This window comes from Aphis gossypii, chromosome 1, assembly GCF_020184175.1.
Source record: "Aphis gossypii isolate Hap1 chromosome 1, ASM2018417v2, whole genome shotgun sequence".
NCBI classification, from domain to species: Eukaryota; Metazoa; Arthropoda; class Insecta; order Hemiptera; family Aphididae; genus Aphis; species Aphis gossypii.
In genome coordinates, this window is record NC_065530.1 from 14,215,897 (window position 1) to 14,241,317 (window position 25,421).

General features: G+C 25.6%; 1 protein-coding gene across 2 annotated transcripts in view; it reads left to right on the forward strand.

Annotated features, from left to right (window-relative positions):
• The window catches only part of LOC114120633 (5-hydroxytryptamine receptor 2C), an 86,125-nt gene that overhangs the window by 17,590 nt on the left and 43,114 nt on the right, over positions 1–25,421 (forward strand). For both annotated transcript variants that reach the window (XM_050210190.1, XM_050210187.1), the window contains exon 2: positions 1,145–1,989. In XM_050210190.1, the coding sequence (XP_050066147.1) occupies positions 1,179–1,989 (811 nt within the window). In that variant the 5' untranslated portion in view covers positions 1,145–1,178. The remainder of the gene's footprint in view (positions 1–1,144; positions 1,990–25,421) is intronic.

The window sequence follows — 25,421 nt, forward strand, 5'->3', positions numbered from 1 at the left end:
GATAATCTTTCGGTCGAATGTGTAATTCCCCACGTGTCGCAAAGGTTTGGTTTGGAACGCCGGAGAGTAGGTAAGTAATACGACTTTGCGAACGAGAGAATTAATAGGATATAACTTAGTAAGGGTATTCTAATATGTATTATATTATATATTATATTCAACACATGTCTGAATTTTATATAATACATACACTTGTATACCTAGAATAATATATATAAGTACCATTGCAGGCGTAACTTGACCAACGATTTTAGTGGTTACAATGATTAATAGAATAATTATTCGTTTGATAAATCTACTTAAAACCGGATTACAAGGGGTCCAGTGGAGAATAAGAGAAAAACAATAATGGACGATTTATTGACGATTAGCTATATTATTGAATTATTATACTAAAAGTTAATAATACTTATCATGCTATATACATTATATCATTATATTCCGTATGTTTAGAAAATTAGATTTTATTATGAACACGTAAAATAATATACATTTATAATATTTAATTACAACGTATAAGTTAAATAATAAAAAAAATAAAATAAAAGCAAGTTTGTAACATGTGCACGATGTAAACAATTTAAAATTAAATCTAATCCAGAAAAATCGTATGCCAGCACGATGGCACAAATTATATAATACATGAGTGTGTTCCATATTATTATCCATATAGGTTAAAAATGTATGTCATCGAATGCGATTCGGAGATAAAAAACATATCCACAGAAACTATAATATTATTACATATTATTAATAATCCATTGATTACGACGTTGATCGTTTATGAATACTTCACACACAGTAGGCGACGATTGGTTCTCATATTTTTCAAGACCAACTGAAATCGTACCGTTGCTAAACTATCAAAATGTCTAAACGTCGTACGTACGTAAAAATTACAAAAAAAAAAATTGTTTTCCCTTTATCAACTCTACAAAAAACAAAAATGAGAACAGAGAAATATTTTTTCGAAAAATTTAACACATCGGGCTTGAAAGCAAGGTTAATTTTTGTACATAACTCGGACCCACGTCATATTAATTATTATATTATACTAATTATATTGTTCCTCTGAAAAGAGTAAAAATATTTAAACACCACGATACGTAAAGAATATCATATTTTATTATTTTTTTTTTTTCAGCTCGAGTGTCGTGCGTTGAACAGAAGAAAATGTAATGGGCAGCGGTCACGATGACGGAGCTGGCAAGGTGTGGTTGGCGCAGGTCATCTGCCGCCTGGTATACTCCGTGTACCAGGACAACGGCCACTACTACCACAACGGATCGGCGACGACCGCGGCCACCACCGCAGCCGCTGCGGCCGCGACCGCCGCCGCCACCACCTCGGCCACCGCCGCCGCCGTAGCGGTGGCCGGCACCGAGATGGTGATGACGGCGACGACGAACGGCAACAAGTTGCTGGTGACCGAGGCCCGGGTCGACAGGCTGGACTGCGGCGGCACCTGGACGCTGGACTGCCGGCGGGCGGCGGGCGCGCTGTCGTGCACCGACTCGTCGCTGTCCGGGGCCGCCGCCGACGCCGACGTCAGGCTGTACCTGCCCGCCAGGCTGTCGGCCCACTTTGACGGACAGCCGGCCGTGTCCGTCGGCCTGCCCGAGACGGCCCGCGGCAACGCCGTCACCGTCGTCCGTTGCGATGGTGACGGTGGCGGCGGCGGCGGTGGCCACGACCGGGACGACGTGAACCAAGTGACGTGTTCGATAAGCGGCCAACAGTGGCCGCCGGCCACTACCGCCGCCGCCGACGACGACGCGGACGACCGCCGACGTTGGTACAACTGGAAGTATCTGTTCGTCGTCGTGTTCATCGCTTCCGGCGGAGTGGGCAACATACTCGTCTGTTTGGCCATATGTCTGGACAGGCAGCTACAGAACGTCACCAACTACTTTCTCCTGTCCCTGGCCATCGCCGACCTACTGGTGTGCCTGTTCGTCATGCCGCTCGGCGCCATACCGGGTTTCTACGGTAAGTGCAAGTCTATGACCTATGGTTATTATGGTCACACCCAAATGCGTTTAAACGTCCGGTGTAATACGAGGCGTCAAATGTACAGCTCTCTTGTGAGTCTTTTGGATTAACATTTTGGAACATTCGCCGAAAACATAGGTCCGATATTCAATAAACAGTTAACTCATGACCGAATATCATTTTACTATCAGTACTTATATATTATCAATGATAGGCAAAAAAATAAAATATATATCGCGTGATTATCTGATAGCGATTGTCGATTCAAATCATTAACAAAACAAAAAACAGATAATGAATAATAATCGACATTGTGGAGATACCATAAAATTTGAGTTCCGAAAATTACCAATTATTTATAATCATACAAATAATTATAGGTACCTACATGTGATATGTGTGTCTTTTTTATACCAACATTTTATATTTTATCGTAGTACCTATATATTATTATGTAAATTTTATTACTTTTAACTGTTTTTTTATATAAAAGTTTAAGTGAATTGAAAAAAATTTAGTTACTTGTATGTATATTATAATAATTACACAGAGCACCACAATTTTTAGTTTTAAAGGTTTAAATGTTTAAAATATTTTTTTTTCGTTAATCGCAGTATATAGTACCGCAACCAAAAAACATACATATTCACAAATATTCATTTGGTAGTTTTTTGTTCATATTATGTACCTACCTATTATATTTTGTATAATGATAAAACGTACAGGTCTAAATTAATTTAATACCAACTTGTTTTTTTTTCCAGTTAGTAAGTAAGTTTTAGTAAATATAAATATAATAAAAAAAAGTATTATTCTTACATATTTTATATTGGAATGATAATAAAAAAAAAAAATGACCAACGACTATTACCTAGCGAAATTGGTTTATGAAAAGGTCATTTTAAGTGTAATAGGTAAACTCCCGTTATGACCGTATCTTACTAATCGATCCTTCTATATGTGTCTGTCCTTGGTTCATACTCTCTTAAGTTTACACTGACGTCCGGTGTCCCGAAGGTGCTTTTCTATTTCCTATCCTGTTTTCTTTCTCTCATTACTTTCAAAGTACAATCTCACTTTACTCATTCCCCTGTCCCTTTCTATATCACCTTTACTTTTAAAAACTATCATGAAAATTCCCCTAGTATCCATATAATGTACTTCGAAATTCACGACCCCATTTTTTCTCCCCAATCCTTACATAAATCTGTTGTTTTGTGTTATGCTGTAAGTTAAATTAATCTGTTTATTATTATATCAACTATAACCTCGTTATTTTGTGCTTGCTTCGTAAATATAAATAAATATGAAACTATTTATAAACATTTGGTAATTCCGGTATTTTTATATTTGTTAGATTTCAATATTATTATGCTATTTATTGTATTATTATAATAATTATCGTTTCTTTTCTACAGTTCTAGAAATAATGTGACGTAGGTTAGCTCGTATTGCTTTGCATAGTCGCAAATACATTATTGATTGATTTTCAACGGTAGTTATGATCACTGATCTTAGTCAAATAAGTAATTATTCTGTTTTACCTACCTTCGTGCATTCCTCTACACATTTCATACAGAGCAGGAAAGAACAAAAAAAAAAAAAAAAAAGATTAAACTAGGTAAAGTTCAAGTATAATTTATTATTAGATTACTTTAAATACAACCAGATATTACTGTTGAAATAATCAAGTCAGTTAGCTTTATAGACAAAATGTATAATAGTACTAGTCACATTACTACACATTCATATTATTTATATTTTTTTTATTTAAAAAACCTAGACGCCAATATTATTATTGTTTATTGTCCTAGATCTTAAATCAGCTATTCTGTTGTGAATTGCGGTCTGTTAAAACATGTGTACCGTGATATAATATGTCGATTACGAAACACAGATTTGCGTATAAATTTGCGGTTAAATTTGCATATAGTTAAAAATATTATCCACAAAACAAATTAAAAAGATTGTTTCAATGCTATATCGGATACGTCTTAGTTGAGTGATTAAGAAATATCATAAAAATTAAATAAATATTCAACGATTCAAATTAATTTTCAGTAATTTTCGGTAACCGCTAATGCTATTATTGTTATTATTATCATTTAAATCAAAATATATAGTAGACATAATTCAATTGCATTTGTATAATTACTGTATACGTAATCTGTTGTTTTCTGAAATACATAGTATGTCTTAATAATTGATACTAATGTTAATTTCTGTATTCAAAATAATTACATTTGCGAACCTATCATGATTCATGCAAATAAGATGTAAAACAATGTTTTTGTAAGTTCCATAGTGAAAAATGGTATTTCGCAGTTCGTTACATTTGGAACATCATGCAAAAATTAGGAAATACTTTACCGTAATTTAATATTAAATGCTGTTTTATTTCCTTCAAATTCGAGATTTGACTAAATTACATATTATTATTATTTGTGTTTATGAAAAGAATTCTAGAGATTTGAGGAGCTTGAGTAAACCATTATTTTTAATAATGAGGTCACCAGCACAAAGTTCAATGCTAAATTAATTTAAAACGAGGTTAGTATTATTATAATTATTATTTAAATTTATTCGTTAAAAAATGGCATTGATTTGACAACGAAATTGAAATTTTTTAACATAAGTAGGTAATTCATTTATCTTTAATAAATAATAATAAAAAAATCTCATTAGTTCTATTAATTAAATCACTTTAATACGATTATACATGTAAAAATGTACTGTTCAATAATTTAATTAATTTTGATGCTGATAATAAAAACTATATGATATTAGTTGGTCGAGGGTTGAAAAATCAGTACTTAAGAATTCCTAGAAATTATTTTCTTTTCCGCTGGTTTTATGTGAACAATGAACTGAACGACCAAATATAGGTACTTATTTATTACACAGACATTTTATTGAAAATATAAAATATTTGTAGTTTAACTATAGGTAACTATATTATTGATTTTATTATAACTGTTAAAAAATCCAAAAGTAATGTATAAAAAAGGAGGTGATTTTTATCGTTAGCTTATTTATTACAATAAAATACAATACTATGTGAGTTATATATACACAATAATGTATTAGATAAAATAAAAAATAAAAAACACCGGATATCCCACCTATACTATTCTCGGTGACTATTTACTAGAAACTAAAGAGATTACACTTATCATAACACTTATGCGATGATGTTATTACGTATAATTTCGTAAAAAAAATATATATAAACATTTTTACATATCCGTAATGATCGATCACCTAAAATAAATGCAAGTCACAGAATTCGATTTATATACATATATATATAAATTATATCTACTAAATGAATAAAAATGGATGTTTTAAATTAAATTTATGTACGTATCTATATTTTTAATTCACAGTCGGCTTTGGATATAAACTTTATGACAATTATTTTTATCAGCCTTAATTATTTAATACAATTAATGTTAAAAATGTTACTAAGTATATTAATAATGTTAGTTTTTTCCTATATCAAAATGAGACATTATTAATTTTGTAAATATATTTTTACAATATTATATAATCGTATATTGCTGCTCTATATAGGGACAATTTGTATATATTATGTACTATAATATGTTCTTATGATTCATTGAGTTAGACATTTGTCACTTAAACTCCTTATACAATGCAGTAAAATGTGTTAAGAATATAAATATATTAAAAACGGATTTCATTATCTTCTTTATTTGATTTTAATCATAATGTATAATACATTAATATTAAATGGTAATGAAAAGTACATTTTTTGATCTCTTCGTAATCTGAAAGGAAAATGTATAATGATCACGATAATTCATTTTTTGGTATTGTATTTTTATTTTACACAACAAAACAATTTTTGTAACATTTCTGTCCATCAAAAGAGGAATAATTTATTTGAGTATTACTGAAAAATAAAAACTATTATATATATTTATCCGGAAATTAGGAATAAAAAAGTATTATAATGAAATATAATGTAATAATGATTATTTAAAAAGTTATATAAAAAATATAGTTATGAATTTTTATTTCAACTAAGTTAACTGTTGGAAGTCTATAACGAATATCATACGAAAATGTACCTGTTCGTCTCTATTATAAATTATGATAAATATAATACAATATCCGCTGGTGAATAATATTAATTGAAATTATTTGTTGTGTGGTCCTTGAGTATGTTTAAACTATTTTTACTTGATTAATCAAAAATGTTTTATTTTGTTAATTTTTTTTATTCTGAATAAGTACCAACTTGACTTTTAACTAGTAATATACATTTTTATATTAAATTTTAAATATTAATTAAGTCTTTCCTCTGTAAAAAGCCATATCATTTAAAATTTAAACATAATTTTTACAAGTAGATTAATATCATAAGATAATAAATTTTTTTTTAATTTTTTTATCCAAAATTTTAAATGCTTTTCATTTGATTTCAATTGTATGAAATTAAAATTTAGAATAATATTATTATTCATACGTATAATACCAATGGTATTAAATTATTATTGCTATTACCATAAGATTAGTATTTTCGTATTCATCGAAGTATATTAGATAACAATATAACAATACTAAACTGAACATTTAAAGTTGTATAATCTATATATATATACATATATGCTTGATTCGATCATATCAACTGAAATTAAACATACCTTTCTAGTGACCCAACAAAACTATCAGTTACACACACAACCCAAGAGGGGTTGGTCACGTTTTATAAGCCTTGACAACTTCAGTTTCCTGTCATGTGCATTCTGAAACCCTTTTTAACCCAAAATATCACGGGGAAAAAAAACAAAATAAAGGATATATTAGGCGAAGGATTATTTTTAATCATCAAATTAAATTCACATCGTTTATTAAGTGTAAAGTAATCGGATAAAATATTATTAAATATTATGTTTAACACTGTTGGTATTTCAATAAAATTAATTTTTTTATGACATGTATTGAAAGCGTATTGTCATTGTGTAAACGTGAGAAATCTGTAAAATGTCTGCAAATAACACACACACACACACACATAATAGAATAGCATGCTCAATGAGGAATAAAGGGGTTAAAATATGATTTACACAAAAGCTCATAATGATTAAACACAATGATTTGCCGTTTATCAGCAAAAACGAGTTGCAACAGTCCGGTTCGATGATGTAATAATATAATTACATTATAGTGCGGTGTCTGCCTACCTAATAATAATAATAATATTTACACAATCATACTATAGGTATATAAGACAAAAATAGTATATGAATAATGAATACAATCATAATCATAATAACATAATAATAATGACGAAGACTAAGACTAAGGCGACGACGACGACGACAACAACAACGACGATGATGATGATGATGATGATGATGATGACAATGACTATAATGATAATGATAATAATAATGGCAATAATATTCTTGAAGAGTGAGTCGTAAACAGGGGACAGAGCCTCTCGGGACCAGATGTATAATAGCGCACCATAAAGACCACTGTTAAAGCTCCAAAGCCACGGCTCGAGTTGGCAAGTAGTCAGCAAAAACTGCCCTTCATTCTGGCTTGATTAATCTGTAACGTCATTTGGGAACATTTTACCTATCCTAGTAAAAGATCGCAAGGTATATCCTATATCTCTCTACGTATACATATTATGTGTGTGTTTGCCGTCGCAAAGGTACGATATGTGGTTAGAGATGGTGCCCGCGCCGGTGGCCGATTATACGTTACAAATAAGGATAAGGAAAATAACGTGCATTCGTGTTATAATTTTTGAACCCCTTAGCAGGGAAACAAATTTAATACGTGTACAGGTGTGGCTACTGATCGGAAAAATTGTTTGGATAAAAGAGAAAAAAGCTGCAAATATTACGTAAATCATGGTTTCGTATTGTTATTATAATACATTACCAGCTATACACATGCACTCGTTGCCCTTACGAAAATGCATTTGCTTTAAATTCGGTTGCCTAAATGCTAACATTTAGCGTGACGAGTGTGGATAAATAATGTTTTTGGTTTTCTGATATGGTGTATGTTTCCCAAGTATTAACTTTACATAGCTGTCCCGCCCAGAGTTGCTTTTTTTTAACCATTTAATAGCAGCATTTTTTAAAATTATTTTGTTTTTTGTTTTGTTTGCTGGACGACCCAAATTTGATTTCCGTTTTAAAATCTAATTACTCATAAAGTTGCAATAGTGTGAACTAAAATCAACGAAAAAGTTTTCAACTATTATACTACTACATCAATTATTCACCAAAATACTAACTTCTAATAATAATTAATAATTGGTAACATAGATGAAAAAATCTTTATTTGGGTATTCCCTGATTATTAAAAAAATAATAATTCGATTTTTCATTAAACTAAAGAATTATAAAAAGGTTTATAACTTGTTCTACAATGTATCTACTCTTTAATAGAAAAAAAAAATAATAAAATAAAATAATTGGATAAGTAGTTCAGAGAACAGGCCTGGCAAAGATTTGCATTTTCACATTTATATATTATAATAACATAATATGAAGGTTTTTATCTGGCGACTAGTTTGTATACTAAAAAAGATATTGAAAAGTAATTTATTCGTCCGTGCTCTAACAAACTCCTTTGGTCGGTATTTGGTTCGAATTTTTAAAATAAATACATTTCATTATTTCATTTACTTTTAAACTATTATTGTAATAATATAATAGTGTATCGTTCATTATTTAACATGTTGTGAGTCTTATTACAAACTATTTTACAATAAAATATCTTTTGCAACTCAATACGTTGAAGAACATTTATTTTATTCGATGAGGTCCATCTAAAAACGGTGTTCTGCTTCGATGTTTTTGTCGAAGAATCGCGAAACTTGCAACACATTAAATATATTCATGGTTTCTTCTTTTCTGTTTTGGTAGTTCAAACTTGAGCTTTTCAGTCAACGGTTTTATGTTTATAGTAGGTAGCTACTAAATGTGATTTATTTCCTACTTTGCATTATCCTTACAACTTCTGTTATTAGAGATTTTACATTTGAAACATTGAACCCAGAAAGAAATACGAATATCGTTGAATGATACTATTAATAAAATACAAAATAAATACATTTGTTTTTTCACGAATAAGGACATTAGCATTAAATAATTTAATAAAAATAAATTTTAGTGTTTACTTTTCGAAAATCAATTTTTTACAATTCCTTATAAAATAATGGGATACATTTTTAAAAAGGTTTGCTTAGGTTATTTTTTTAATAAGGTCTTATTGAAAATTAACTTATAATAAAAATATAAACGTCGCTGTATATTTTATTATAAAAATAATTTTAAATAAAAAATTATTTTCTAGTGTTAATTAACATAATTTATTATTTAATTATTTATAATAATGAGAACATTGCACTTCTATAAATAATATTTTTGTATCAAACTATTATTTAAATTAAAATAACTTTTCATTTTAAAATTAGTTTTGTATTATAATATTATTATGTTATTTCATGAGAGTAGAAGTCATTTTTTAAAACATTAATAAATTATTATTATTTTTATCTATAAGAAATTATTCAAATTACAATTTATAGTATATAGTATTTTAAATAAATTATAGCTTACGAGAAATACAAGTATAAATGATATATATATATATATACCATGACACGATGTCAACATCACAAATCATACAGTATTGAATTGGTTGTAACGTACAATATTACGATATTTTAACAGTTATCATATTTTTTACACATGATTCAGCATAATTAATTAAAGTGTATCATTTTTCGTTTCAAACAGTTTGTGATTATAACTTTGAATAAATATTAGAAATTTTAAATAATATTTACTACCTATTTTATAATTAGGTATTATGATCTAAAATGTATAGGTACATAATATAATGTTTAATGCAAGTACAGAAACCTCAATTAACGGACTTCTTAAAATTTCGTACGGGTTTTTTTTTTTAGAATCAAACCACAAACTTCTAAAAAACTCGACTCTCTGTTTAGTAGACGCTTCTAAATAGTGGAAAAAATTTCAGCGACTTTATTATTAATATTACCATTTAAATAAAATAGGTAGGTACATATCTATATTTTGTAGCTTTATTATTATGGTAATTACATGAATAGTATGTTCATATAAGTTTGATATTGTGTTCAAAAATACTATTTAATTTGAAAACTATGACGTGGCATTATATACGTTACCTTTTAAAAGTGTGTATGTTAATTAATAAATAATTGAAGTGAAGCTAGTTTATGTGGGTACAATTAAAATGATATTCTTGGAGTATGATTTATATGCACACAGGATTTTCTAATTGAGGTAAATGCTATAAAATATTTTAAGGGGATTCCATATATGTAATGATTTTAATATTATGCAAACCGTCTGAGAAACACGTGGGTGACGTGTGTTTTTGTTTACTAATTCCTACCTGCGTCACTAAAAGGCTTTAACTTAAAAATCTGTTGTTTTGATGCATGTTATTATTTGTATTTATTTTATTTCATGATTACGATTTTTATTGAGATTATATTATACCATATCGTTAATATACTATAAACCATACCTAAAATTTAATTTATACATTTTATAAATCAATAATAATTATTAAGATTTGTGATTATAGTATTTACGTATAATATTATGTGAATTTGTGTACCTATTTATTAGACACATTTAATAGTAGGTAGACATGAGCTAATTTTTTTAACAGAATGTCGATTTCCAATTAACACTAACAATATGTCTATTATAATATTATGTTTTACATTTTTCTATCGATTGAATTGTATGGATTTGTACAGTGAAATTTACAACTACTGAACACGTACAACGGAATTGATTTGTCAATGTTTCCACTTTCCCAATAACTATTGTTTTATATTTATCATCATTCCCTCGTACAACTACGTTTAATAAATATCAAACAATATAATGGCGATCATTTGTTAAATCGGTTGACGGTTTTGTCTCCATTATGAAAATCTACAAACGTGAACATATAATATTTTTCCGTACAATTTGTTCATTTTTTACATTAATACGATAGTTATTAGCTTGGATGATAGGTGTAAACTCAAATTTTAAATTTTGGCAAAATTCTATAAATTGGATTCATGTTTATTTTAATAAATTGTAAAATATATAAATTCCAAGATTTTTTTAGGAAAAATAAAATAAATGCTATAAAAATCAATTTGATGTAGATACCTACTTACCATTTAATTAAAATATTTCACCAATATTACAACTTGCAGTTATAACTAAATATTTTTAAAAACTAGTATACCTATTTTCATTTTAAAATCTTTTCTTTAGTATAAATCCTAATCATAAAAAACATTATAACTCAAAAATTTTAATTTATTTTTATTTTTTTCAAAATGTGATAAACAAATTTTAGCAGTTATTTTATATTTTATTTAAACAAATAATTATTAATTTCAAATAGGTACTTATTAGCGCATGATCTTGTTTGTTCTATATACATTTTTGGTAGCAATTAACTTGGTTACTCGATATAAAAGTAAGCCTTTAAAAAGTTTTGGAAAGGTCATTGTCATTAACGAAAAGTTATGTCTAGTAGAAGTTTAAGTTTATCGACTAATATCGGTGATTATTACAACTGTCGCAAACTAGAATACGTATTTCATAGAGAAAACTTGGTTTAAACCTTTATAAATTGACAGATCTAAAAATCCAATTTAGTACACTCAAAACATAAATAAGCATCACGCCTTTGATAGTTTTTTTGCGGATAACTATTATTTTTTTTTTACAAATACACAGTTTTAAAAAGAGTAAAAATAAAATTCTTTATACCGGCTGAGAAACGCGTAGTATCGACACGTATAATAAATACGTATACAAATAGTATACGTAAAATATAACACGTTATTATTTTGAATTTATATAAAAAAAATGTATCAATTGCCAATACGTATTATTTAAATTTTAATTGTTTTTTTATAAAATTGAAATTTAGAGTTTTTCACGGTATTTATTATAACTTGCATATTGTGCTTTAAATTAATCGTATGTAACCTTAACGTTTATAAATACATTAATTTAATAATATGTATATTAGATAACATAATATGATTTAATATAATATTATTACAGAATACAACAACAGGAATAATATTAATATGTAGTAATAATAGTAGTTTTCCTCACTGATTGTAGGTCTTATAGATTTGTTTTATTTTCTAACATTTTATTTGTAACTGTAATTTAGCATTTTTTTAAGTTACGGTATTTGCATTTTTTTTCGTGGTGACTGTGGATAGAAATTTTAGTCTCTTGACCTGGAATAACGTGACTATGCTGTATTTTTTCCACTAGTTCGGATTTTAATAAGAATAAAAACACGGAACTAATGGATGTGTAAAAAATAGTAATTTCTGAATTGTACAATAACTATGGTTATTGTGCTTAAGAGTAAAAGTGTAAATTGTACTCATCATTGAAAAAATTAATTGAGTACCTCATATTTTACACCAGTTTTGTTCTATGAAAAAAATGTACATTTTATATCATATATCTCATTATCTTATGGCTTATACCTTATATATAATATATATAGTTATAGTTATTATTATTTTTATAGTTATTCTTTTAACAATTAATAAACTCACATGTATTATTATGTGTTATAAACGAAAGTATGAACCATCTTAAGGAAAAATAGTCTTTGGAAAATTTGAAAAAGTTATTGAAAAACATTTTTAATAAATAATTATATTTTTATCGTTAGGTACCGTTTTTTAAGTTTCTTTGTTAATTTTTTAATTATACCTACTTTTACTATTCGTAATAATATAATATTTCAAAGCAGAATAATATTATTCTAATAATTTTAATACATAAGTATTGAATTTTGAACTTCTACCTTATCATTTATTTTTAATTTATAAGTGCTTGTTGTAAGTATAATAAATTATATATTAGCCAAGTAGAGTAGCTAAGCCGTACTAAAGGCACCTAATAAAATGTCGGCACACTGATTTGTTCATCAAAACATTAAATAGGTACTTGCTTGTAGATTATATTGATCCAATTAACTACTTCATAGAAAATTTAATTTCGATATTTATGATTTTAAAGATTTTTGCTGAAGTATTTCTCTATTTACCTGAAATACGAGTAATATTATTATAATAACGTGACTTGCTATGAAAATAGTATCCGCAGAAATATAAATTGGTTGATTGGGATTGGTAATAATATTGTATTTATATCCGAGATTAATCTGATCGTTACGGTTGAGTGTACTTTAATTGAAGTCAAGACGACATGTGCCGGACACTTGCCCGGGAGACGTAACTGTGCCCGGAAACGCGTGAAATGGTGTATTCCGCTGAGATTTATGCGGGAGGTAGCAGTGAAGCTAATGGAATACACGTGATCATCACTAAGGTGGCCTAGGTACGTTAAGTCAATTTGATTTGATTTGACTTCATGAAATATTCATCAGACAATATAACAGAAGAGTATCGAAATATTGGCTGCCAATATTATGCCGACATTGGTGGTGTTAATTTTTCCTCGTTCGTGACTGGTGTTAGAAGATAGCTCAAAAATAATCACATTTTTTTTTTGGTTCCCCAGAGACTGTGTTTGGAAAAAACCAGTGACGCACCGCTTAACACTTAGCAATAAATACGCGCAAATCATAGAGAAAAAAAATATCATAATTAAAATATTTTAATCAATTATATTCAACCATGACTAATTAATATGATAAAAATATAACTTAACTTACTTATTTTACTTTGTTTTATTGTTACCTAAATTTTTGCTTTGAATATTATTAATTTTTATACTACCTTGTCAAACTCTATATTTCAATATACTTGGGTTAGGAACATACATTTAAATTATGTCATTAACAATTTATACTTTATAATTATATAAATAAACACTTAATATGTAGGAACTTATAACATAAACCATTTTTAATAATTCAAAAAATAATATTACTATCGTTATTAAATTACATAATATATATTATAGTAAATATCTCCTTATTTTATAATAATTTTTCAACTTTGAATAAACGATTTTCGCATAAATTGTTGTGTACTTTGTACTTACATTAATGTTGAATTTTAATAATATATAATTATTTTCAACACTGCTTGAATTTCTATAAATTGTCAACTATAACGTACATATTTTGACTTTTATATTCAAATAGTTTATTATTTTTCCATATAGTTATTTTTATGGTAATCACTTCGAAATCCTTCGTCGAAAATAGGAAATAATATATTTATGTCTTGTGATCTACTATTATACGTAAATTCTATAACAAGATCCTTAGGGGTAGATGGTGACAGCTGTTAAGTGGCCAAACAGAGATTATATTATAAATTATAATATTCAATACCCACCATCCCTTCACTTTATATAAGTCAGAAGGTTCCTGCAGATTCTAGGTATATAAACGATTAACATAATGTAGGTTCTGTGAGAAATCAATAATGGATTTACATAAAAAAGTAAAATGCGTTTCTCCATAAGAAAGTACATTGTAAGACAATCAAAGATTTTTTTTTCAAATAATGTAAGATGTAAATTATTTTAAAAGAAAATTGTTGTAATCGTTAAAAAATAATTGTTAAACATTAAAAATTATATTTATTCAATGTTTATATTTTGTGAACCTTTTAAATCATGATCAACTCTATTCAATCTTATTCATGTATTTAAAAATTAATTGATTCAATTCGATTTATTTAATTAAACATGTATTAGAATAATTTTAAAATAAAATTAATATATATTTATGTAGGTATGACATTTATATTAAAGGTACGAATGGATTGTTTTTTTTTTTTAATTTCTATTATAAATATTTTATTTACTACCAGTACTTACTTAATTTTACTGCTGCAAGAAATGAATCTAATTATTAAATTTAGAATTTAAAATATACATTTAAACTCGTTTTCTAATTAATTGTATTAAAAAACTACACTCTAAACTGTTTGAACTAAAACCAGAATATTGATTTAATTTTTATATACCTACAACATAAACAAGTATCAATACTTATATTCAATACCTAAGCAATTTTAATTTTGCTAAGTAGTTATCAAAAATATTGAAATGGCTATTTTATATATTGTAGTTAATTCATTAAATAATAAAGAAATATACTAAAAATATTGTACGGATTTTCTTTTGCGAAAGTCATGTAGAAAAATTATAATTAGTTATATTACTGGTACACACACTTACAAGGAATGTACAATAAATTGATAAGATTTAATTCAATTTTTAGAAGTTCAGTTACCTTACTACTATTATAATCCTTATTGTATGTAACTATCAATGATTACATACATAATATTGTGTAGATATTTATTATACTACGTAATTTTAATTTTGTATTATAACTTTATAAATTTTTCTGAAATACTAATTATGTGTGAAATAAAAGTAAAAAGTATAATACAATGTTTGATTCAATAAACCAGATTTTGAAATTAAACCATGCTAATAAATTCACAACATTAAAGAGATTTCTTCTTAAATTGACGGTTGTTATTTAATTACTCGGAATCGTGGCTTCCCGACGTTAACCTATCTCTATATAATACACAGTTGAAAGGTTAATTCTAAAATGATAATATTCACTCTTCAATGGTTGTAATTCCATTGATGATTTGTTTGAACTGATTTTACTATAATAAAATGTAATATTTTATAAAAATAAATGTTATAACTGTTATAACTCGATAACTGAAGAACAACAATAGATTTTATTGATTATAAAAAATGATATTACATATTAATATGTTAAAAATAAAATACTGTGAAAACTATCTGGTAAATAATATCTTATACAGAACAATAACTCAAATTTAACATAAACAAATAAAACTAAAATTAAATAAAAACCGTGATTTATTTTAATGATAAAAAGAGGTGAGAAACAGATGTGAAGTTTTAAAGAAACTTCACTATTTTAATTTAATGTCGTGAAGTATTAATTTAGGTACCTACTTTTATATAACTCTCCGGAACTCTTAGCTGGAAACTTAAAAGAATGTGGTGTCGTGATATTCCAATTTAATAAAACACAATAATATCAAGCTAAGATGTATTATATAAATAAGATGTTCATGTGTTTTAGACATTGTATAGTATTGGAAGCCAAAAGACACATATCATTATGACAGATTAATGTTACATTTAGGTGGTCAAACATTATTTGAAGAAATTAATTAAAGTTTGATGTGACATCGGTTTGTGGTGAAGTTTGAAACATTTAACTTCACTCGGATGAGTGGTATTATTGTGACCACATACAACATCACTTTGGCCGGACTGTTGCGGTCTTTCACACATATTGATCAGTGCAACGATTTCCATCATACTTTACATCGCTATATCGTTGATACGTGACACGATATCGCCGCGTGTGACCTTACCCTTGTCAATATTGTGTAATTGCAGAAAACTACAAACGTTATTCATTTCGTATTTTTTTCTTTAGTTTCGTTTAAAATTTAAAGAATATATTGATAATACATGATACTTCAAGGTTGAACGTCATCAAAAAAAAAAATATATATATTTATACATAAAAAGCATGACTTGGTTTCATTTTTTTTTTAAATTTTGTGTACCTAAGTTGCTTCCATAACTTCCATAGCGTCAACGACTAAAATTTAATTTTAAAAAATACCTGAAAAACCGTAAAATTCAAATTTGGTCTTTTAAAACCGTCATGTAAATCACAGAAACTGTTGAAAACTTCTATGTCCGAATCGCTTAAAAACGAAATTGTGGAATAATTTAAATTGAGCATCGGTAAATTCTAATAGTTTTACAAAAAACTTAATATTCTTAACCATCGTTGATTTTAGAATTTATTACTTTAAATTCTTGTAAAAACATTTGCATGATGTCATAGTTATGAATACATCGGTTAGTTGAAATTTTTTTGTGACACTTATGAAGTTTCGGAACGAAACGAAGATTGTTGAATGCTATGATTTCACACTGAAATTTTTGAGAATTGACTCACATCAATGAATAGTTTTTAAATATTGTACTTAGAATTTTCGACAACATATTATATACATATAAATCAAATAATAGTTATAAATCTTTTATTTAATAATATTATTCATGACATTTGTTTTAGAATACCGGAATAAATAAGATTAAACATTTACATTAGGATTTTAATTTCTCATGTTAACTATTATAGATTTAATTCGAAATTAATTATTATAACAATATGGCATAAATCAAATTATTAATTAGCAATAGTTTTATAAATGCATAATTTTCATAAAGTATATAAATTATTAAACTTGTGTTTGATATTTATAAATTTAATATGTACAAATTATGAATAATATAATGGTATGACATTATTGTATGTTTGATATAAATTTTCAATTTATTTAAATTATCAATATCTAGATAATTATCATAATTATATATAATATTATACTATGATAATTATCTAACAATTTGGGAAGAAAAATTAAAACATTTTATCATAACATAATTTTATACTTATCATATCAGTATAAAGTTATTCACACTAATTAGTTATGCATTAAACAATATAATATATATTAACTAAAAAAGTTTTTATGCTTTTCTTATTGGATCTACTGAAAAACAATGATTTAGATATATATACAAGTTTTTATTGTTTTATATTTCACAAAACTTCTTGATTAATTGTCTAGGTTTCTGTGTACTTCGAGCACTAGTGTAAAAATTATTAATACAATATTTGTTTATGTGTTAGATAAAGTTTATTTTTTTATTATTCAAGACTAAATTTTAGTTGTTTCTTTTTTACAATGATAAAAGTATAATCAGATATTTATGAAGTTGAATTTAATTAACTGTCCAATTTTATATTACCAAATTAGATTTTAATATTTAATACATACAATTTTCATTTGAAATATTAATATGTCTATATACATATTAAAATAAAAACTGAATATGTAAGCAATAATATTATGTTTTTTTAAAATTATTTTGTGTTACGAACGTATTTTTATCAATCAAAGGCGTGTTACAGGTAAATTCAAACTTAATATAACAACATGAGATTTCAATGTTAATCATTCTTAGATATAATTCTCAAGCTTTATTTGTTGTGAAATTATATTTTTGTTTCTAATAAGTAAACAATAATATTTAATAGCTCTTAAATTTATTTGTAAGCGTTAGATTATTTTATTAATGTATGTATGTTTATAGAAGAACTATTTATTATATCGTGATTTTATTCATTAATAATAATAAAAAAAATAATAACAATTCAATATAATTAAATATTAGTTAATTCACATTTATTTTAACTATTTGGAAGATTAATGAAAAAATTCTTAGTGTTTTTTTCTCGAGACTCAATCAGCATTGGATTGCTATTCTGAATGCAACAAAAAGTTCTTACTATGAAATAACCATAGTTGAACATTGAACAATTTGATGTTTTATTTGTAATTACGATGGAAGGTCGTACACATACAATTTTTTTTTGGAATTTGGTTTATAAAAAAAAACTTTTCAACTACCCTGCTCAATGCTCCGTCTACAATGCTTAGTTTCTAAGTTTTTATGCTACGGTTAGAAAACTTTCAGAAAACAACTAAATCCATTTTTTTTTGAGTTAATATCGCTGAAATAATTATAATTTACATCATTACATAATATTATCATATGTATTTTATGTTTTTATGTTTGAAAATTACCTATAGTATATTAATTATTAAAATTAATACATTTTTAAAACATTGTCAAATATTAAAAAAATTCTATTTTACCATACTTGAGAGTGACTACATTAGAACGATGGATTTTTAATTATTTACAAACAACTAGGACAAATAATTTACTCTTAATTACTATAAGATAATATATAGTATTATTTTGTTTTAATTTAAATCATTCGGTTACGTATAATAAATTTAACTTCGTTATTTAAATTAATGTTGTTTGGAATATTTTTTAATTTAAAAAACATGTAACCGAATACTAACAATAAATATAAGTTATAATAAGTCAATCTTAAAAATTGTTTGCATGTAAAATACGCCTATTGAATAATATTAAATCATATTTGTACCTTTCTATGACTTAAATTCGAAATCCTTAGCAAAAATTGTAATTTTTGCTTAATATGTTTAACATATATATATATTTTTTTTACTACCTATGGAATTTATTCATTCAAATTAATTTACATTTTATAATATTTCAATAAAAATTATAAATGTATACAAATTAATATCTAAATTAAGTATAAATATTTAATATATTTCAATGAATTACAATATACAAGATTATTGTTAGCAATTAGTATTATAAGATATTACTCCTATTTTTAACTATAATTTTTCATTATACTTTCATCATTTCTTTTTAAGTTCTAATAATTTATTTATAAAAAGTAAGATACAATTTTAGTTTTAACCATAATTTTCTGAAATGTGTATGCTATTATTTATTTATTATTAAATCGAATATAGTATTTTTAAATTATTTTAAACCCATTTATATTACCTAATGGATACTTAAGTTTTTGAAGATTTTTATAAAATTTGTTTATTTATTCTAACATTCCAAATAGTATTAATGGTTTATCAAATTAATTTAATTGAAATTATTCTTTATATTCAACATTTAAATAATTTAGACATTAACATAAACTCTCAACTCCGATAATGTATGTGTTGAGGATTAGATTGAAAAAGACGCAATGTGGTACATAAGACTACCTATCACATTTAGAGACATGAATTATCGTTTAGTTATTCATTAACAAAATTCATTACCTAGAATGGAAATCTAGCTGTTCAGTATGCGTAACTGATGCAAATGCCTGCTGTTTTTAGAAGACATAATTTGTTACAAATATAACGAGAATTCAAAAATACCAAAGGGTAAAATAATATATTGTAAATATCATTTATAACTTATTACAGTCTTCATCTGTTCTTAAACTTGTTGTGATTAAATATAGATACATTAAATTGCTTTGAATTATACATTATGAATCTGTTATAAAACTGTATTTATAATCTATAAACTTTATTTATTATAACATTTTTTTGAAATAGTTATTTCTTCTTTTTATTCAAATTAGTATAATTGTATTTTAATTGTATATTATTAATTGTTATAGGTATCTATGTAAACCATAAAACAATATAGAAGTGATTCTCTTCGCTTCATTATTTTTTTTTATACTTCAAATTTTGACATTTTGAACACGGTATTGTAGATAATGTTGTTATAACCCTTTATTGAATGAATATTCAAACATTTAATTAATTTTTCATTTTAGATTCCTAGTTGAGTAATACATGTTTGATGTGTATGTCTTTCGTTACCTTTTAGAATAATAAAAGTTTTTTAATCTTCTACTCTGAGAATGGTACCTAAATAAAAATTGAATGCATTTGGTACTTTTTCAGGGTATCGAGGTCAAAAGTACAAAATTTCCGGTACCTACTTTTCAAAATGATAATATTTATGCAACACTAGTTTTTGACAAAAGTAGTTTTATTATTTTTTTTTTTTTGTAGTTTAAAATTTAATAGAAACTTGAAGTTTGCACCATATTATGTATATAAGTATTTCCTTGACGTGGTAGTATAATTATCAACATTTACATTGTTGGTTATTTTTGCGATATTTACATATATTTGGCATTTTCGAATTGTTTAGTTTATGTTTTTTTTTCAATTGTTGATAAAAATGTTTTTGTTCAATCAGAAAGTTTTAACTTTTATTAAAAAGTTGTAATACTATTTTAAAAATATTGAAAATAAATAGTTTATATAACTACAATTCTCAAATGTAATACTTGTATTATGTACGTATAACATATTCTTTATTTATTTACTTTATAAGTAGGCTTTTTTGCTCTTTGCGTCGTCCATCAAATATCTCTAATACTTTCGATCTTTTAAACCTTCTATGTTTCTTAATCCTATCAAATTTTCCGTTATTCAGTCCATTTAACGTTGACGTAGATTTTCTATATTTTGTTTTTTATTTGATTTTTTAGTAAGAACTCCTTCCAACCTTTTTGATTTTAAAAAAATTTCATAAGTTCATTATCCGCTCGTATTGACCAGTTTTAAGATTTAGTACAGATTAATAAAATAAATTAAAACAATTAATAGTACAATAAAATATTCGATATTTTTATTGTAAATTAATTAAACGTATCGTTCTATTAATAAAAGTATAAATTATCAATTGTAATATAAATTAATTACAATAATATATTCTTGTATGTAGACGCCGACACACATTTTTCACTTAGAATTGTTTTTCATCTTTAACGAACGATTTATTATTGAATTAAAATTTGACACATCCCTTACGGTGATCTATTCAATCACGAGATACAATAGAAACATACAACTATACAACAGACTGAGTGTTTTGATTTTATTATATTATAATTTGATTTTATTATTTTTAAATTTAAATTTTCCTGTTTCTTATAAATAAATATTTATTATTTCACATTTTGAAAAACATAAAATTGTTTAAGTGAATAAATATCAGTAAATTATGCCATAGCTTAGGATTAAAATGCTTATTTAAGTAATATTTATTTATGTACTATAACTGCAGTTAATATTTGATTAATATTAAACTATACTAAAGTGAAAAACAGAACATATGTTAACACTCATTTTTATTATTTGTTGAAATATATATTAAAAGTATCTATAATAAATATGAATATTCATCAAAATTGTATTAGCAAATATATAATATAAAAATTTAAATTCCAATGATAATGCAATGAGTATTTTTTTTTTAATAACTTGTCAAAATAGAAGTAGACAACATCCAAATTAGAAAATATTATAATCTGATCTCATATTCTTGTGTATTTTTTCAATTTTATCTATTTTCATCAGTCTTAATGAATTATAAATAAAATAAATATTTGTTTTAATGTCATAATATTTAAGATAAGCGTGCATGCAATTAAGTTTTGCATACTTTTTCTTAGTGATTCCGTTTGATAAGAAACATTCATCAATTATTTTATATCTATATTTTTTATTATTTCAATCATTGACATACGTATTATACTTAATAATTAATTATTATGATCTAAAATTGATAAAATTTAAATTTTTAAATTATTAAGATTGAAAATGCGTAAAGTTTTTAAGCTTTTTAGAAAATATTGAATATTGTTTTTTAGTTCTAGTCATTTAGTTCAAAATACCAATATTTGATTTGTTTTTAAAGAAATAAAAATAATGATTTATTTTTATTGTTTGATATTTGGTATTTGGTTATCAATAGAATAATTTGAATGTTGTTTATATTATGTTTAAGTCTTATTTAAACGTTATTATTATATTGTTATTTATTTCTCAGGACATCAACGGTCGTCGATAGTTAATTATTATATTGTTTTAAAAAGATAGAGATAAATATTCGGAGTGGTAAAGTCATTCTAATATTGCGAATTGCAGTATGTTCTTAACTGTTTCAAGATCGTTGATCTCTTTTGTCTCATAAAAATGAGAGCAGTTAGAGAGTGAGACTATATATTTTCTGATAATGTTCAAATTACATATTTAGTCTCCCTAGCACTTTCACTACACACATTTTTAAATTGATACAAGCTAAGGTAGACTTGAACCATTTAGGGTAAAAGCAAACTGTGACATTTTAAAATTGTAGTGCTGGGGAAATGTAGTTAAGCTAAAATATTGTTATATGATATTATAAGCTTATAAGAACTACAAGCTATTTATAAATATTTTACTAACTAAGAAAATCAAAACTGTGTTATTTATTTTTGTTAATCTCGTATTCATGTATAACTACTTTATAAACTTAACATTTTTATAATTCAAGTCAATGGTATTAAACTTATATTTATATATTACTAACATTTTTTTTTTTTTTTTTTAAATTGTATTTGTAAAATTGTAACCTTTAAAGTACCACTCTTTTACTAAAAAATTAAATCTCAATTCAATGTTTCTTATATTTTTTTTTACCAATTCTGTAAATCATGTCACGTGTATAATAATCTTTGAGTCTCGTATATTTACTTTTTTTTTATGATTGCACTTGTAAATCATATTTTATTTTTGATTACTATGTTAAATTTCTAACATATATTCTACATAACTAAAGTTAGTTATACAAACTACGTTTGTATGTTATTCAATTAATAACAAAACATACTTTTAGTCTTTGGTTACATCATACGATTACTAATGTAGTAAATTATTCCGAAGTATCTATAAATTAGTTTCCAATATTTGGTTCTCAAGTTAAGTTAGTATTGAGAAACTTGCCAACCTTTGCTTACTTCAGGTTACAGTAGAAAGATAAATCTATTGGCAGGTAATAGTAGTTGTTGCAATAAAAAGCATCTCAGCAAAACCATTTAAAAAAAATAGACGTTTATTATATATTTTTATTTCTGTAGCTAAGCCAAAATCGTCTTTATTTTCATCTGTTGATTTATTGTATATTATTATTATTATTTTAAAAAATATTTGTTCACGTCGTTTCAGTGTTTAAAAATGTTTATTTACGTAAAACATAATTTTTTATAATGACTATTTTCAACTTAAAAATGATCACAATGATTTTATGATAAAATAACATTATATTGGGTCATCATTATAGAAAAATAAATTGTGTATGCAAAGACAGTACATTAGTACCTTCTCAGTAAACACGAGAAATATCTTTGTTCACCACGTAGGCACGTTTATATAGCACAAACCGTAAAGGTACAATCTGGAGAACGTTATGTTTCATATATGATTAAATGTAATATTAATATCTATTCAATATTGATTGACTTTTATGAATAATGCGATTAATCCGTGAAGTTTCTGTGTAATCCTATAATCATTCGAACGGTTGCCATCTCCGTTGCCGGATGGAATTGTCTGCGCTCACAGCGGTGGTGAACAATTTTAAATCATACCATCAAAAACTTTTACATTATAATACTATCGTAATACTCTCATGCCATCATATTATTATTATTATCATATATTATAGGCATGTTCAGTCTACAGTAAACGCTGACGATAACAATACCATTATTGAAAATAGTATTAGACATTGGCTTTGTTGTGTGTTGGGTACCTATATTGGTTTCGATCGTAGGATAATAATAATTATTAAGATTAAATACGTATTCGAACTCGACCGCGTGCACATAGAATATTATCATTTTTATTTAAACTTTTCATTAGAAACGTTTCACAGAAACACTCAGTCAGTTGTGATACTATTATATGTATAACAAAATATGTACAACCAACGATCTGAACAATGAATACTTTTACATATTTTATATAGGTACAGAATTACATTTTTAAAATATTTAGATTACTTTGATGCTATTGCCTATTTATACCATGCACCCACTTACACCGTTCTATGGTAAATCGGTTTTAATACAAAATGTATAATACCTAACAATAATAATATAGACGTGTATGATATCGGCTTTTTTCGAAAGTTTGTTTATCTAACTTAGATATTTCTTTAGATAATCTACTCCGACCACAAACAAAATATACATTGATGGTTGGCAAGGAGTTATGATTGTCAGTTTTTAATATTGTTATTTTTAAATTGAGTTACTTATGTTATTTTGTGTACCACAAAATGCGATATTATACCAGTGCTAATATTAATTCATTATAATATATTTGTAATTAAAGTTACCTATTGTTAAATGAAATAACATAAATATCAAGTATTGTAATAATTAAATATTAATTATATCATAAATGCAATGTTATTGGTAAAAATAAATAAAATCCCCACTATATTAATAATGAAAAAAATTAATTTAATAGCAATATCAAAAATATTAAGATTTTAGATATAGTTGTTGATGTAGGCAACAGACGGTTTTCGGGCATAACGTTTTTCGCATACCATGATTTATAATTGTATAATAATACGTACAGTAGGGAAGTTACCTACTTCTCCCACTGTTTTTAGATTAAATAAATGTTGTTTATCCATGTATTTTATGTTCATTATTTCATACTCAATTACTATTCTTATAGTTCTTATTTTGTATTTATTTGAACAAGTTTTAAAATTACTTTAGAATTTAGTTTAAAAACTATCTTTTATTATATTATTATGAAAAAACTTAAAAAAAATTAACAATCATATCACGAGAATACAGTACAGTAATTTTACTGTCAATGTTTATTTCCAAGAGAGTCTTATAACCTTCTTCTTAATTTTATCAACTTGCACAGTATATTTGTTGAATGTTTATTATCCGACGGGTAGGCTATGAATACATTTATGTGTGTCACAAAATCGTAAAACAAGAAAGTCCATATTGTACATAGTAAAGTGCAACTCTATAAAATATCCAAAATGCTTATATTT